General features: G+C 42.0%; 1 protein-coding gene across 3 annotated transcripts in view; it reads right to left on the bottom strand.

The window, feature by feature from the left end:
* Positions 1 to 3,318, bottom strand: part of ZFYVE26 (zinc finger FYVE-type containing 26) — a 53,144-nt gene extending 49,826 nt beyond the window's left edge. The window contains exons 1-5 of one of the 3 annotated variants that reach the window (XM_087951574.1): positions 3,198 to 3,298; positions 2,787 to 2,891; positions 2,039 to 2,316; positions 1,206 to 1,284; positions 163 to 252 (exon numbers count right to left, since the gene is read on the bottom strand). In XM_087951574.1, the coding sequence (XP_087807700.1) occupies positions 163 to 252; positions 1,206 to 1,284; positions 2,039 to 2,229 (360 nt within the window). In that variant the 5' untranslated portion in view covers positions 2,230 to 2,316; positions 2,787 to 2,891; positions 3,198 to 3,298. Of the gene's footprint in view, positions 1 to 162; positions 253 to 1,205; positions 1,285 to 2,038; positions 2,317 to 2,684; positions 2,766 to 2,786; positions 2,892 to 3,197 lie in introns of those variants that run through there. The other 2 variants (XM_026671150.2, XM_087951575.1) reach the window with 2 other exon arrangements.
* Between the last annotated feature and the right edge of the window lie 12,414 nt (positions 3,319 to 15,732).

Here is a 15,732-nt window from a genome sequence, read left to right as displayed (position 1 = left end):
CGGTAAGTGTAACACTGCATTAATTGGCAGTCTTGTCTATCCAGCAAAGTTCATATTCTTATATTAGTATTCTGAATTCACATCCAACCTGTATGCACTAAATACTGTGTTCAGACATGTCTGCACTGGAAACAACCTGTTATCCTTAAAAAGGAACCACACCTTTAGAACAACAAACGGGACATCCTTTTCCAGTTCTTCTAGAAGAAGCAAAAATTCTGTTTCTCTTTGGAGAGCTGCTGGGACAGTTTTCTAGAATTATTAAAAAACAGATAAGAAAATGTAAGAAAAAAATAGCAACTACGAATAAGAATTGCTACATACTTTGACAACACCTAGCAATATTCCACTACTGTGATATTTCCCCAAAGAAATGGACTGCATTTTTATTTGCAATTGCTCCTTCAGCTATTGAACCAACATTTGACTCAGACTCAAGGGTTCCACTGATTTTAGCTACACATATAGCTGGGGAAATTATTTTTGCTACTCCCAGATTATTTAATTAATGTAGACAACTGCTCAATTTCTCATTAAGTCAAGAGGTGAATTTGAATAGCAGCTTTACAGTCAGGAATTGCAGGTTAGATTGATTTTCAATGAACAGGAGCAAGACAATTTAAAAATATGAGAACCTTCACAAACATTCCACAGCATATCTTATGAAAATTACATTATAGGAGTATAGTGAGATATAGCAATTAATTAGAGGGTTTTTTTGCCTTTCAATCAGTGTTGACTCCTGGTGACTTCTTGGACAAGACTCTTGGACAAGAAAATGGCAAGATTCTGGAAGTGATTACCATTCCCTGCTTCCCAGGGCTGAGAATGACTGATGCAAGTTTACCCAGCTGGCATTGTGTCTCAGGCCCCATGGTTTCCTGGGTACTAACCTAATGCCTCAACCACTACACTAACTGCATTTTAAAAAGAAAAAAGAAAAGCATTTTTTCTATTGAAGTAAGAAAGAATGCAATGTGCCTATTTGATTGCAAGTCATTTTCCTTTGCATTGTTCAGAATTATTTACCAAGCTTCTTCCTAGTCAGCACTAGTTGGCTTATTTGGCTTAGGGTAATTGAAAGAAAGACTTAAGATGTCTTATAATTACTCCAAAGATGATTCCTATATTTTATTGCTACTGCAAAATTCTCTCTATACTAGACATAGTATTTTTCTACATAGGACTAAAATGTTTTTCTTTACCTGTTTGTGTGATAGCCATTCCTTCAATACAAGGAGCCAAAACCAAGCAAGTTTTTGAGGACTGTGCTTTGATTCACTCCTACAAATATAACATGTAATCAAGAATACATTTACATACTATAAGCTTACTTTTTTAAAAAAAGACTCTTAATCATGTTTGAAGCTGCAACCACAGCAGGAATTACACAATATTCCAGAAAACTCAAATTTTCAAAATTTCATCTCAAGCTAAATATGCACATACTGTAATCTCCCTCCTCTAACTTTCTACAACCCCAGTCACTTGGACTTCTTCCATCTGCCATAACTGTACTTTTAGGAAATCTATAGCAAATGATCCAGTTTAACTTTGAGAATAAAATAATATTTTTTCCAAAGTAACCACTAGGAAAATTATTTCCCTATGTGCTCCAATAAATCACCAATTTTATATACTCAAAAATGTAGTAAACCATTTAAAAGCTAACATGCAGTAGTATTCAATCTTGTGAATATCAGTGTGTAAGCACCACCAGCAGTTTTAAAACTCTGGAGTTTCTTTAATTCCTGAAAAATATTTCATGTTAGTGCTAAGCATCAGAAAGACTTCATTCTGCCTTTAACCACAATGTGCACATTAAACTCAAAATAAATTTCAGCTGGTCTACATGGAACAACATGAAAAATAATTTCAGGCTGTAGTAAATTATAAATCTACCTGCAAGTAATCACACCGAAAATAATTAAGAATTACTTGTCCATATGCATGTACAGGATTGTATTGTTACATGTTATAAATGATGAAATCCTCTTTTCACACTACTTTCACCCATTTGTGGTTGAATATAACTTACCTCAAATGGGAAGGGCAGATTATTAGGGCATGAAGGATTTTTTCAACCTTTTCAGAGCCATCATCCTGCAACTGCTGTAACTGAGGGACACAGGCCTGTGCCAGTTCCCAGTCTCCCCTTTGCACACATTCAGAGAAGAACCAGAAGAGTCGTTCAAGGGATGCTGCTTCCTCCCTACCAAATGGATACATTTTCCTGCTTCAAAAGGCAAAACCTCGATTCATCAGCTCCTATTTTTAAATATATTTCATATACAGGTGTTGCTTATAATGTATTTCCTAAAATGAAAAGATTTTGGAAAAAGGAAAAAAAAAAGAACTTTAGTCTTTCTCCAAAGTTTAGCCAACTAGGAAACTACAATAACTGTTTTCTGATTTAAAAGTCCAAATTCATCACTCTCATCAAGCAGGTGGAGAAATGTTTCTTTGTTGACAGATTCCAATTACCAGCTTTCCAAATCCTAAGTGACTCTGCCAAAATCTGCACCAAAAATCAATAACTTGCAAAAACATCCTTGTTTACATACTACTCATTTCAATCAGCAGAACTACTTAGACTTAGTTAATTCTGCTGGGAAACTGTGTACAAAACAACATTTGCAGTATTATTTTTACAACTATGAGAAATAGTAACTAGAATTCCCCACTAAATCAAAATGTCCAGGCATCTATCCTTCCTGAGATCTAAATGTATCCAATTCACATGATTTCCACTTCTTCAACAGGTACTCTGAAATAAGTCTTCTCACTCTAGCAGACTGGTTAGCTCCCACAAAGACTCGTTTTTCGCTGGCTCTTGGCCGCCATCTAGTGGTCGTCCAGATTCCCGCAGGCCAGACCGGGTGGTCCTACACCTAAGGCAAAGGAGGAATATTGTAGTCTTGACATTAAGAATGCCTCACTGGGGTCTGGCGGCCTCCAAAACTTTTCGAAGCCACGCCTTCATCACAGCAAACGCAGGCAACGACAGGGGAAGTTCTGCCCGTCTGAATTTGCTGATGGACGCGCCGTCTCCTCTGATGAGAGCAGCCTCTGCAAAACTTTCCCAGACATGAAAGTCCCTGTTTCGGTCTCGGAGTTTGACCTCTCACGGTCCCCTTGTTCCCTCAGATCTCCGCCTTGTAAAAGAGGTAACTGTTCTCGCCTCCAGCCTGACTCACCTGGGGGACCAAACTAAATAACAGCGTTACTATTTTCTGCGCAACCCCTCCTTCCCGATGCCATCAAGCGTGATGGCCGCAGCCATGTTGAACAGCGTATCAGGTGATCTAACAGGCCAGTGACGTCACGGGCGGACTGGAAGGGAAATACGCCATTGCTTCGTCGGGCAACGAGTCTGGGCAAGCGCCGTCATTCAAACGGGAAGGCGCTCACCCTTTTCCTTTCGTTTCCCGTCTTCCCTACCTGTTCAGTCCTGCCCCGCGGAGGGTGCGAATGCGGCTGCGCAAAGGTTCTTGGCTTTAGGGTTATCCCCGAGTTGCGCTGTATGAATCTCGGCCGTTGTGACCGTGTCTGGATTTGTGCATCTGGGATCTCGCAACACAGCAGGCGCTTCTTCTTCGCTTCAGACTCTTATGGAAAAAAGGAAGGAAAGCAGAGAAATAATTTCTCTGAGTCCTGAGAGGTGGAGGCAAAGGCAATGATCCCCACGATCCAGTGCGAATGTTCGTGTGGACACGCACAAGTCCACAGAATTTGGTGATAGCAGTATACAAAACTAAAAAAGCTACTCTTGTTCCGGGGTGGGTGGTGTTTTGTTTTGTTTTGTTTTGTTTTAATTTCTTAGTCTGGTCTACATCCCCGTGGTTTCTTAGTGATCTCCCATCCAACTACTAATCCAGCCCAGCTCAGTTTAGTAACTTTTCCCCAAGGCGAATTGGAGAGTGGAACCTGTGCTGTGAGGTCCTTCAGTAAAAAAAATATTAGGAATTGCTTTGAGCAAGAATCTCAATAGACATTTTCAAAGGCAGGTCTGTCCTTTCCTAGTGAAACAAATGCAATGCTCTAGGAATATGCACAGACTTCAAAACACCGTTTTATTTGAAACCAGTGCAATTTACACACCATGTATAATTCTACTACTCTTTTCTCCTTGTAGGGAATGTACATGGCTCTCAATAAATTATTCTGTAATGGTATAGTTTTAATAAGCTATAGCTTATCAGTGGTCACCTACTTATCCCATTCACTTTCTTGACACGTTTAAGTTCCTTTATATATAGTATTTCCCTTGCCAAAAACTAAGCCGGACCACATAGTTTCCTAGCTATGTGGTCGGGCTTAGTTTTTGGGAAGGAAATAGGAGGGGGAATTCTGCCTCTATCCACAGTATTCATCGGTATTCATCTGATTAGCATCCTGTCAGTGTGTAAGAGAGTTGAGGGCTGTTTGGAAACTGAAACAGTATTTGCTGTGTGAGCAAGAAGGAGACAGCAATGAACCTGGGCGTGGTTTAGCTCAACTGTTCTGTACTAAAGTTGCTTGGTGCTCTGAAACTGAAACTCCTCTGCTTGTGTTTTGCATTTGGAACAGATTTCTTTTCAGATGGGGAGGGGGAGTAGAACTCCTTAGCATCAGAGCGTGTTAATAATAATATACAAAATACTAATGCTATAATGGTCAATTGAAAAATCATTTCTTAGTGAGCATGCATATATATATATATATATATATATATATATATATATATATATATATATATATATATATATATATATATTTTCTGAGGTTCTCATGGTATTTGTATGTGGATCTTTGGTTATTCGGGTTTCCTCCCGCGTAAGATTGGAAGTATCTAGGCAACGTTTCGATGAAGTCTCATTCATCATCTTCAGGCTTCTGTCTTCAGCTCTGTGCTTCTCAGAGTGATGTGAGCTTGCAGCTGCTTCTTCCTTTTAACTGCTAGTGGGGTGTGACTTGATTGGGTGGGGGCTTGGCTGTGTTCTGATTGGGTGGGGTGTGTTCTTATTGGTTGGGGGTTTGGCTGTGTTCTGATTGGTTGGAGGGTTGGCCATGTTCTGATTGGCTGGAGGTGTGTTCTGTTCAGGTGGGGACTTGGTTGTGCTCAGGTTGGTCTTAGTTACTGGGGGATTTGAGCTGGTGAGCTGTGATTTTGCTGTTTGGCTTCGAGTTCGTGGTCGTGCTGCATCTTCATGGTGGGGGTCAGACCCACACCCACGAGGGCCACACAAGATGCCACCACCACACTTCCACGTAAAAAGCAGACTCACACCCACACAGAAGATGAGACACGACCACAGACCAGAAGCCGCACTGCAGTTGCATCACTACCCACTTCAAACCCCTCTGAGCCACACATGAAGCGAACTGACCCCACCATGAAGATGCAGCACGACCACGAACTCAAAGCCAAACAGCAAGATCACAGCTCACCAGCTCAAATCCCCCAGTAACTAAGACCAACCTGAGCACAACCAAGCCCCCACCTGAACAGAACACACCTCCAGCCAATCAGAACATGGCCAACCCTCCAACCAATCAGAACACAGCCAAACCCCAACCAATAAGAACACACCCCACCCAATCAGAACACAGCCAAGCCCCCACCCAATCAAGTCACACCCCACTAGCAGTTAAAAGGAAGAAGCAGCTGCAAGCTCACATCACTCTGAGAAGCACAGAGCTGAAGACAGAAGCCTGAAGATGATGAATGAGACTTCATCGAAACGCTTGCCTAGATACTTCCAATCTTACGCGGGAGGAAACCCGAATAACCAAAGATCCATATATATATATATATATATATATATATATATATATATATATATATATATATATATATATATATATATATATATATATATATATATATGTTTTCTTAAGTTTTCATGGGTATATATATGTGGATCCTTGGTTATTCGGGTTTTCTCCCGCGTAAGATTCAAAGTATCTAGGCAACGTTTCGGCGAGGTCCCACTCGCCATCTTCAGGCTGGTGCTTTCGGCTTAGTGCCAGTGCAAGCAGTGTGTGACCGGAGCTGCCATCTCTCTATATATACAAGTGGTGGGGGATGGTGTGCTGGGCTGGTTGGCTGTGCTGCAGCCTCTTGATTGGTTGATGGAGTTGATGTTGGTATAATGGGCTGTGTAATGGCCTTTTGTTGTAGAGATATCCTGGATCTTGTGCTGTCATCTCCTGGGTCGTTAGCCTCTTGTGTTTTAACGGCTTGGGTAATGGGTTGTGTGATGGGCTTGTGAGTTCTTTTGTTGTGGTATCCTGGGTCTTGCGTTGTAATCTCCTGGGTCGCTTTGTGTTTTGATCTCTTTTCGATTAGCCTCCTGTGTAGTAACAGCTTGGGTAATGGGTTGTGTGATGACCTTGTGAGATTTATTGCTGTGGTATCCTTGGTCTTGTGCTGTGATATCCTGGGTCATTTGCTGTGTTGTGACTTCTTGAGTTCTTGAGGTGTAATTTCTTGAGTTTTCTGATGTGATGTCCTGAGCGGGTGGCTGTGATGTAGCATTTTGGGTTTTAATATGGCTTTGAGTTTGGGGTCTGGGTCTGTGTTCGTTTGGCTTGAGTTCGTGGTCGTGCCACATCTTCATGGTGGGGGTCAGTTCGCTTCATGTATGGTTCAGAGGAGTTTGAGGTGGGTAGTGATGCAGCTGCAGTGCGGCTTCTGGTCTGTGGTCATGTCTCATCTTCTGTGTGGGTGTGAGTCTGATTTTTACGTGGAAGTGTGGTGGTGGCATCTTGTGTGGCCCTCATGGGTGTGGGTCTGGTGTCATTTATCATGTTGGGTACTCGTTTGTTCATGAGGGCGGTTTCCAAATGGCTGGTAAGCGGGAGGTGTCATCTCTTTTATTCATGCTGTGTGGGCGTTTTTCTATCTCTATGGCTTCTCTGATTATTCTGCTGCTGTGGTGTTCAGTTTTGGCGATAGTTCTGGTATTTTTAAAGTCAATCTCATGTCCTGTGGCTTTGAGGTGTTGGACCAGGGAAGAGGTTGGTTCTTCTTTTTGATTGAGTTCTTATGTTCTTCAACGCGTGCACTTATTCTTCTGTTAGTTTGTCCAATGTATGTGGTGAGGCAGGCAGTGCAGGGGATTTCATATACTCCTTGGTTTTCTAACTCGATTTTGTCTTTAGGGTTTCTTAGGATGGTGGATATTTTTCTGTTTGTGCAGAATGCTGTTTTAATGTTGTGTTTTTGGAGGATCTTGCTGATTTTGTCTGTAGTGCCTTTTATATATGGGAGGAGGGCTTTGCCGTTCTCTTGTTCTCTGTCTTGGATTTTGGTTGGGGTTTCTTTTTGGATTAGGTGGGTGATCTTCTTTCTTTGAAATCCATTGGCTGTTAGTACGTTGGTGAGAGTGTTTAGTTCGGTTTTTAGGTGTTGTTCATCAGCTAAGCATTTTGTTCTGGAGATGAGTGTCTCAGCTACGGAATTGATCTGTGCTGGGTGGTGGTGTGAGAGTGCGTGTAGATAGCGGTTTGTATGTGTTTTCTTTTGGTAGATGGTGTGTCCTAGGGAGCCATTGGGTTTTTTGTATACCAAGACATCTAGGAAGGGAAGTTGATTGTTAGCTTCTGTTTCCATGGTGAATTGTATTTTGGGGTGTAGGCTGTTGAGGTGTGTGAGGAAGTTGTTCAGTTTTTCTTTCCCGTGTGGCCAGATTATGAAGGTGTCATCTACGTATCTGAGCCAGAGTTTGGGTTTGTGATCATATTTTTCTAGAGCTTGTGTTTCAAAGTGTTCCATGTAGAGGTTTGCGATGACAGGTGAGAGGGTGATCCCATGGGTGCTCCTTCTATTTGTTTGTATTTTTGTCCATTGTAGGTGAAGTATGTATTGGATAGACAGTGGTTGGTCAGATCTAGGATGTGCTTGGGGGTTGTATTTGTTTTGGATGGCTGTCAAGGCTTCTTTTATTGGCACTTGGGTGAAGAGGGATATGACATCAAAGCTAACTAGTAGGTCGCTGGGTTGTAAGTTTTGTTTCTTTATGATCTCGATGAACTGGAATGAGTTTCTTACATGTGAGTTGATGGATTCTGCATAGGGCTGTAGTTGTTTGGCGAGAAATTTGGCTAGATTTTGTAGAGGTGAGCCTATGGAGCTGACTATTGGTCTAAGTGGAGTTCCTTCTTTGTGTATCTTGGGGAGACCATAAAGCTTAGGGCATCTGGATGATTTCTCTCTGGGATGATTCTTTGCTGGATTTCTTCACTGATGGGGGAGGCTTTTATTTTGGATCTGGTGGTTTTTTCTAGGTAGGTGGTGGGGTCTGTCTTTAGGGGTTTGTATGTGGGGTCTAGGAGTAGGTTGGTTAACTTGGTTTGGTAGTCAGATGTGTTCATAAGGCTAATCGAAAAGAGATCAAAACACAAACGACCCAGGAGATTACAACGCAAGACCCAGGATACCACAACAAAAGAACTCACAAGCCCATCACACAACCCATTACCCAAGCCGTTAAAACACAAGAGGCTAACGACCCAGGAGATGACAGCACAAGATCCAGGATATCTCTACAACAAAAGGCCATTACACAGCCCATTATACCAACATCAACTCCATCAACCAATCAAGAGGCTGCAGCACAGCCAACCAGCCCAGCACACCATCCCCCACCACTTGTATATATAGAGAGATGGCAGCTCCGGTCACACACTGCTTGCACTGGCACTAAGCCGAAAGCACCAGCCTGAAGATGGCGAGTGGGACCTCGCCAAACGCTGCTCTAGATACTTTGAATCTTACGCGGGAGAAAACCCGAATAACCAAGGATCCACATACAAATACCCGCAGAGAACCTCAGAAAACAAATATATATATATATATATATATATATATATATATATATATATATATATATATATATATATATATATATATATATATATATATATATATATATATATATATATGTGGATCTTTGGTCTTACATATATATATATATATATATATATATATATATATATATATATATACACACACACACACACACACACACACACACACATATATGTTTTCTTAAGTTTTCAGCGGTACTTACATGTATGGCCTTCAGCTTTGTTCGGGTATTTTCCCACGTCATTATAGTTGTGCTTTTAAAGTTGTAGCAACGTTTCAGCAGAATCTCATCTGCCATCATCAGGCTTCTGTATTGTGTCCGTCTGTGAGTCAGACTTTTAGGATCACAGGCGGACACAATACAGAAGCCTGATGATGGCAGATGAGATTCTGCTGAAACTGCTCAACTTTAACAAGACAACTATAATGACGTGGGAAAATACGAACAAAGCTGAAGGCCATACATACATATATATATATATATATATATATATATATATATATATATATATATATATATATATATATATGTTTTCTTAAGTTTTGTGGTACTTACATGTATGGTGTTCGGCTTGGTTCGGGTATTTTCCCACGTCATTGTAGTTCTTTTAAAGTTGTAGCAACGTTTCAGCAGAATCTCATCTGCCATCATCAGGCTTCTGTATTGTGTCCGTCTGTGGGTCAGACTTTTACAGTGGTTTCAGATTTAAATTTGGGGCAGCCTATTGCTGTGCCAGAATGGTTTTTCTTCATCCTGATTGGTTGGGAGTCTTGGTCTGTGTTTATTGGTCTCGGAGTTTGCTGTGTTCTGCTTGATGGGTGTTTCTGATATCTTCTGTCTGTTTTTGGCTCTTTTTGTATCTTGATTGGCTGGCAGCATTGTGTTACTTTAATGGAGGTCTTTAGTGCAGCTTGGCTTCGGGTAAATGGACGGCTATCATTAGTTAGGAAGCTGGGTTTCATCTGGGTGCCTGGTTGGGGTGTGTTTGAGCTGGAGGTATCAGGGGGATCTGTTTGTGCCCAGGTGTTTGCCTGGCTTGTGGTGTGGAGATTTTTGTTTGTGAGTGCAGGCTTCCAAATGATTGACAGCCTGGTGGAATCATCTCTTCTGTTCATGCTTTCTGGTCTTTTTCAATCTCTATGGCTTCTCTGATGACTCTGTGGCTAGGGTTTTCCATAGTGGCCAGGGTTTTGGTGCCATTGAAGTTGATGCTATGACCTGTAGCTTCCATGTGTTGGACTAGTGAGGAAGTGTGTTCCAGCTTTTTGACTGCATTTTTGTGTTCATCCAGGCGGGTACTTATTCTTCTATTGGTCTGTCCAATGTATGTGGCCGGGCATGATGCACAGGGGACTTCGTATACGCCTTGGTTTTCCAGGTCAATTTTATCTTTGGGGTTGCTAAGGATGGCTGCTATTTTTCTGTCTGTTTTGAAGGCAGTCCTGATGTGATGTCTGTGTAGTACCTTACTAATTTTGTCTGTAGTACCTCTTATGTAGGGCAGGACAGCTGTTCCATAGGTCTGTTCATCTTCTGGGTCTCTATTATGTTTCAGTGTGTTTTTGTGGATCAAGCTGGTGATTTTGCTTTTGTGGAAGCCGTTGGCTGTCAGTACTTTAGTCAGGGTGCATAGTTCAGCCTTAATGTGTGTCTTGTCTGCCAGGCGTTTGGTTCTGGTAATTAGTGTTTTAGCCACGGAGTTTATCTGTGCTGGGTGGTGGTGGGATTGGGCGTTGAGGTAGCGGTTGGTGTGTGTTTTCTTCTGGTATATGGTGTGTCCTAGTGTGCCATCTGTTTTTTTGTAGATTAGTACATCTAGGAATGGTAGTTGTTTGTTTGTTTCTGTTTCCATGGTGAACTTGATTTTGGGGTGTGCGCTGTTTAGGTGTGTTAGGAAATTGTTTAGGTTTTCTTGTCCATGGGGCCAAATCACGAATGTGTCATCGATGTATCTTAACCATAGTTTGGGTTTGAGGATGGCATTGGCCAGGGCTCTGATTCGAATTCTTCCATGAACAGGTTAGCAATGACAGGTGACAGTGGTGATCCCATGGGGCTCCTTCTATTTGTTTGTATCTTTGTCCTTTGTATATGAAATATGTGTTGGTTAAGCAGTGTTCTGTTAGTTCCATGAGGTGTTTGGCTGGTTGGTATTTATTTTTGATGATTTCAAGGGTCTCTTTTATCGGGTTTTATCTCTTTTAAGGGTCTCTATGTTCTAACCAAAGGATTCAATTATGCTATAGCACCCCAAAAAATCCCCACAGAATCCATCATATGTGCAGTAGAATCCAGCCTAACTAAATTAAATACAGATGAAGCTTATAAAATAAGACACCAAGTTACCAATATCCTATGCACAAGCAAGCCACCCAAAAGCAACTTACAGAAAAATGAAATTAAAGCACTACAAACCCTGAAAAGAGATAGCAGCATAATCATCCTCCCAGCAGACAAAGGAAATGCCACTGTAGTAATGGACAGAAAAGACTACGAAACAAAATTGACAGACCTACTCCAAGACTCCACATACAAACCCATAAACACAGACCCAACCACATATCTGGAAAAATTAACCAAGAAGAAAATTATAACCAGCCACATAAGCAAAGAGATCCAACACACGATTATACCCAGAGAGAAATCTTCCAGATGCCCCAAACTATACGGCCTCCCAAAAATACACAAAGAAGGCATACCTCTCAGACCCATAGTCAGCTCCAGAGGAGCACCACTACAAAACCTAGCCAAATACCTAGCAAAGCAGCTACAGCCCCATGCTGAAACAGCAGCTTCACATGTACAAAACTCATACCACTTCTTGGAAATGATCAAAGATCTACACGTGGAGCAAGAAGATCTGCTTGTAAGTTTTGACGTGGTTTCCCTATTCACTCAAGTCCCGATAAAAGAGACCCTTGAAATCATCAAAAATAAATACCAACCAGCCAAACACCTCATGGAACTAACAGAACACTGCTTAACCAACACATATTTCATATACAAAGGACAAAGATACAAACAAATAGAAGGAGCCCCCATGGGATCACCACTGTCACCTGTCATTGCTAACCTGTTCATGGAAGAATTCGAATCCAGAGCCCTGGCCAATGCCATCCTCAAACCCAAACTATGGTTAAGATACATCGATGACACATTCGTGATTTGGCCCCATGGACAAGAAAACCTAAACAATTTCCTAACACACCTAAACAGCGCACACCCCAAAATCAAGTTCACCATGGAAACAGAAACAAACAAACAACTACCATTCCTAGATGTACTAATCTACAAAAAAACAGATGGCACACTAGGACACACCATATACCAGAAGAAAACACACACCAACCGCTACCTCAACGCCCAATCCCACCACCACCCAGCACAGATAAACTCCGTGGCTAAAACACTAATTACCAGAACCAAACGCCTGGCAGACAAGACACACATTAAGGCTGAACTATGCACCCTGACTAAAGTACTGACAGCCAACGGCTTCCACAAAAGCAAAATCACCAGCTTGATCCACAAAAACACACTGAAACATAATAGAGACCCAGAAGATGAACAGACCTATGGAACAGCTGTCCTGCCCTACATAAGAGGTACTACAGACAAAATTAGTAAGGTACTACACAGACATCACATCAGGACTGCCTTCAAAACAGACAGAAAAATAGCAGCCATCCTTAGCAACCCCAAAGATAAAATTGACCTGGAAAACCAAGGCGTATCGAAGTCCCCTGTGCATCATGCCCGGCCACATACATTGGACAGACCAATAGAAGAATAAGTACCCGCCTGGATGAACACAAAAATGCAGTCAAAAAGCTGGAACACACTTCCTCACTAGTCCAACACATGGAAGCTACAGGTCATAGCATCAACTTCAATGGCACCAAAACCCTGGCCACTATGGAAAACCCTAGCCACAGAGTCATCAGAGAAGCCATAGAGATTGAAAAAGACCAGAAAGCATGAACAGAAGAGATGATTCCACCAGGCTGTCAATCATTTGGAAACCTGCACTCACAAACAAAAAAATCTCCACACCACAAGCCAGGCAAACACCTGGGCACAAACAGATCCCCCTGATACCTCCAGCTCAAACACACCCCAACCAGGCACCCAGATGAAACCCAGCTTCCTAACTAATGATAGTCCGTCCATTTACCCGAAGCCAAGCTGCACTAAAGACCTCCATTAAAGTAACACAATGCTGCCAGCCAATCAAGATACAAAAAGAGCCAAAAAACAGACAGAAGATATCAGAAACACCCATCAAGCAGAACACAGCAAACTCCGAGACCAATAAACACAGACCAAGACTCCCAACCAATCAGGATGAAGAAAAAACCATTCTGGCACAGCAATAGGCTGCCCCAAATTTAAATCTGAAACCACTGTAAAAGTCTGACCCACAGACGGACACAATACAGAAGCCTGATGATGGCAGATGAGATTCTGCTGAAACGTTGCTACAACTTTAAAAGAACTACAATGACGTGGGAAAATACCCAACCAAGCCGAACACCATACATGTAAGTACCATGAAAACTTAAGAAAACAAATATATATATATATATATATAATGCTCCAACACTGGAAGTTTTTTTAAAAAAATGTTGGATAACTATTTGTCTGAAGTGGTGTAGGGTTTCCTGCCTAGGCAGGGGGTTGGACTAGAAGACCTCCAAGATCCCTTCCAATTTTGTTATTTTACACACACACACACACACACACACACACACACACACCATTCAAGGAACATAACTTTTCTGTCTTCTCCCATAGAACTTGCCTTATTCCTTAAGTTATTTTGAATTGAACCCATGTGAAAAAGAATAGGTTAGGAAACAAAATTTATTTTATAAATCTATCACTTCAGAGACAGCCTGGTGTCAGCACTCTTTCTTTAAAGGCAGGGATGGACCATTTATCATGGAAAGGTTTCCCTTTGAATCATGGTTGCTGTCCAGTCTTGCTGAGCAAAATGTAAAGCACTTGAAAGAAGAGCTATTTCATGAAGTTGATTAGCACAAATTGCTAATGCTCCAGCTCTTTTTTGGAAGACTCCTGGGACTGCTTTGAAGCACGTCATAACTGTCATGTCATAACTGTCATAACTGTCAACACATGTATGTGCACGCCCAACTGCTTCAGGTCATTGTCAGTCCCAATGGAAATTATTGTTCATGTAAACAGAGCCAGCTGTCTTCCCACATTATATCCTCTACCTAAACCCCTTTTCCTCTTATTGTAGTATTGAGACTCTGATACTCAGTTTAAATGTCTATGGAGATTCTCAGTCATCCAGATCATAGTTGTCCGAAAGGTGCTTTTTCAAGAGGCAGCTGGACTTTCTGGTTTTTCTTTGAAGATATTTCGCTTCTCATCCAAGAAACATCTTCAGCTCTGACTGAATGGTGGGGAATAGAAAGTTTTCTACTTCCTGATGACAGCTGGTCATTTGCATTTTTTTAGAGAGTCATTGAGGCCACCTGGAGGTTTATTTGTGTAGTCAGGGTTACCTGAGTAATGCAGATGGGTGTGGAGCCTTCTTGGAACTATTGAAAGGACTGTGTTGTAGACTGGAAATAGATGATGTGGCATTCCTCCCCCTCTGTATGGTAGATCAGGGGTCCCCAACCACCGGGCAGCGGACCGGTCCGGTCCGTGGAACATTTCCTACCGGGCCGCCGGTTTGCTGGCGCCGCCATCTTGTTTGACGAGAAAGTGCTTCGGGTGAGCTTTTCCGGTTGGAAAGCGGCGTTTGGGTCCTGAAGAGTCCCGTGCCTTAGTTTCATCGAAGGGGGGCTTGAATGAAACTAAGGCGCGAGGATTCTTTCAGCACCCAAGGCAAGGCAAGCCAAGCGACCGTCTCGAAGCCGTCCCGGCGAAGCCCATCGACAAAGGTACAAAGGAGGAGTTGAAGGTGGCGGGGAGAAGCGGGGACGGCTGGCTGGCGGTCACTTGGCTCGCCTTGCCTTGTCATGCGTGCTGATGCCGGTACCGGGCCACGGATCATTTTGTGATGCCGGTACCGGGCCGTGGTACAAAAAAGGTTGGGGGCCACTGTGGTAGATGATGTCTTTGACCCCTCTTTCAAATCAACAGTCTTTTCTGTCCAAAATGTGGACTTTACTGTCTTCAAAAGAGTGGCCTTTGTCTTTTAAATGCAGCTAGACTGCTGGATCTTGTCCTATAATCAGTTTAGTTTCATTTAATGTTACTACCTTGCAACTTAAAGATGTTTGGAAAAAGATGGAAAGGAAAGGAAAGGAAAGGAAAGGAAAGGAAAGGAAAGGAAAGGAAAGGAAAGGAAAGGAAAGGAAAGGAAAGAAGGAAAGGAGGCATTTGCAGGGTTGGGTGGGAAAGCAAGGAGGGTTTGTTTCTCCCAATCTGTGCAAAAATGGAAGCGGTGCCCACAGAGACATTAAGGATTGAATGAAGCTTCTAGGGTTGAAGACTGAGGAGTTTTGAACCAAAGCTGAAAACCCAGATGCAGAGTCCATGTGCAATAGGCTGAGTGTGGGAAGAGGAGGATGACATTACTTCCTCATACAGGAAGTGACCTCTACTGGCAATGGGCCAAACAGTATTTGCAGAATCTTCCCAGTTTGCTCCAGGATTCTGTAATAGTTTAGTTTCCAAAACATTAACATTTCCAATTGTACATGCCATGAATATAATCGCCATTATTTATTTACCATTACATCTCACTGGTATTAAGCTTGTTCACCTTTTTGAAATCCATGCGATTGTAATATTTGAAAATCAAGTTTGTAAAGACATTGGAATTATAGCTGGTTCAGCACATCTTTAATTTTTTCTGCTTATTTTTGTCCTGAAGAGGAGCCCTTTTGTCTCTGAACTG

Source organism: Notechis scutatus, chromosome 1 (genome assembly GCF_049901735.1).
Source record: "Notechis scutatus isolate UNSWTSFEM ecotype Mainland chromosome 1, rNotScu1.2, whole genome shotgun sequence".
Taxonomy (NCBI): domain Eukaryota; kingdom Metazoa; phylum Chordata; class Lepidosauria; order Squamata; family Elapidae; genus Notechis; species Notechis scutatus.
This window is presented reverse-complemented; position numbering and strand designations above follow the sequence as displayed.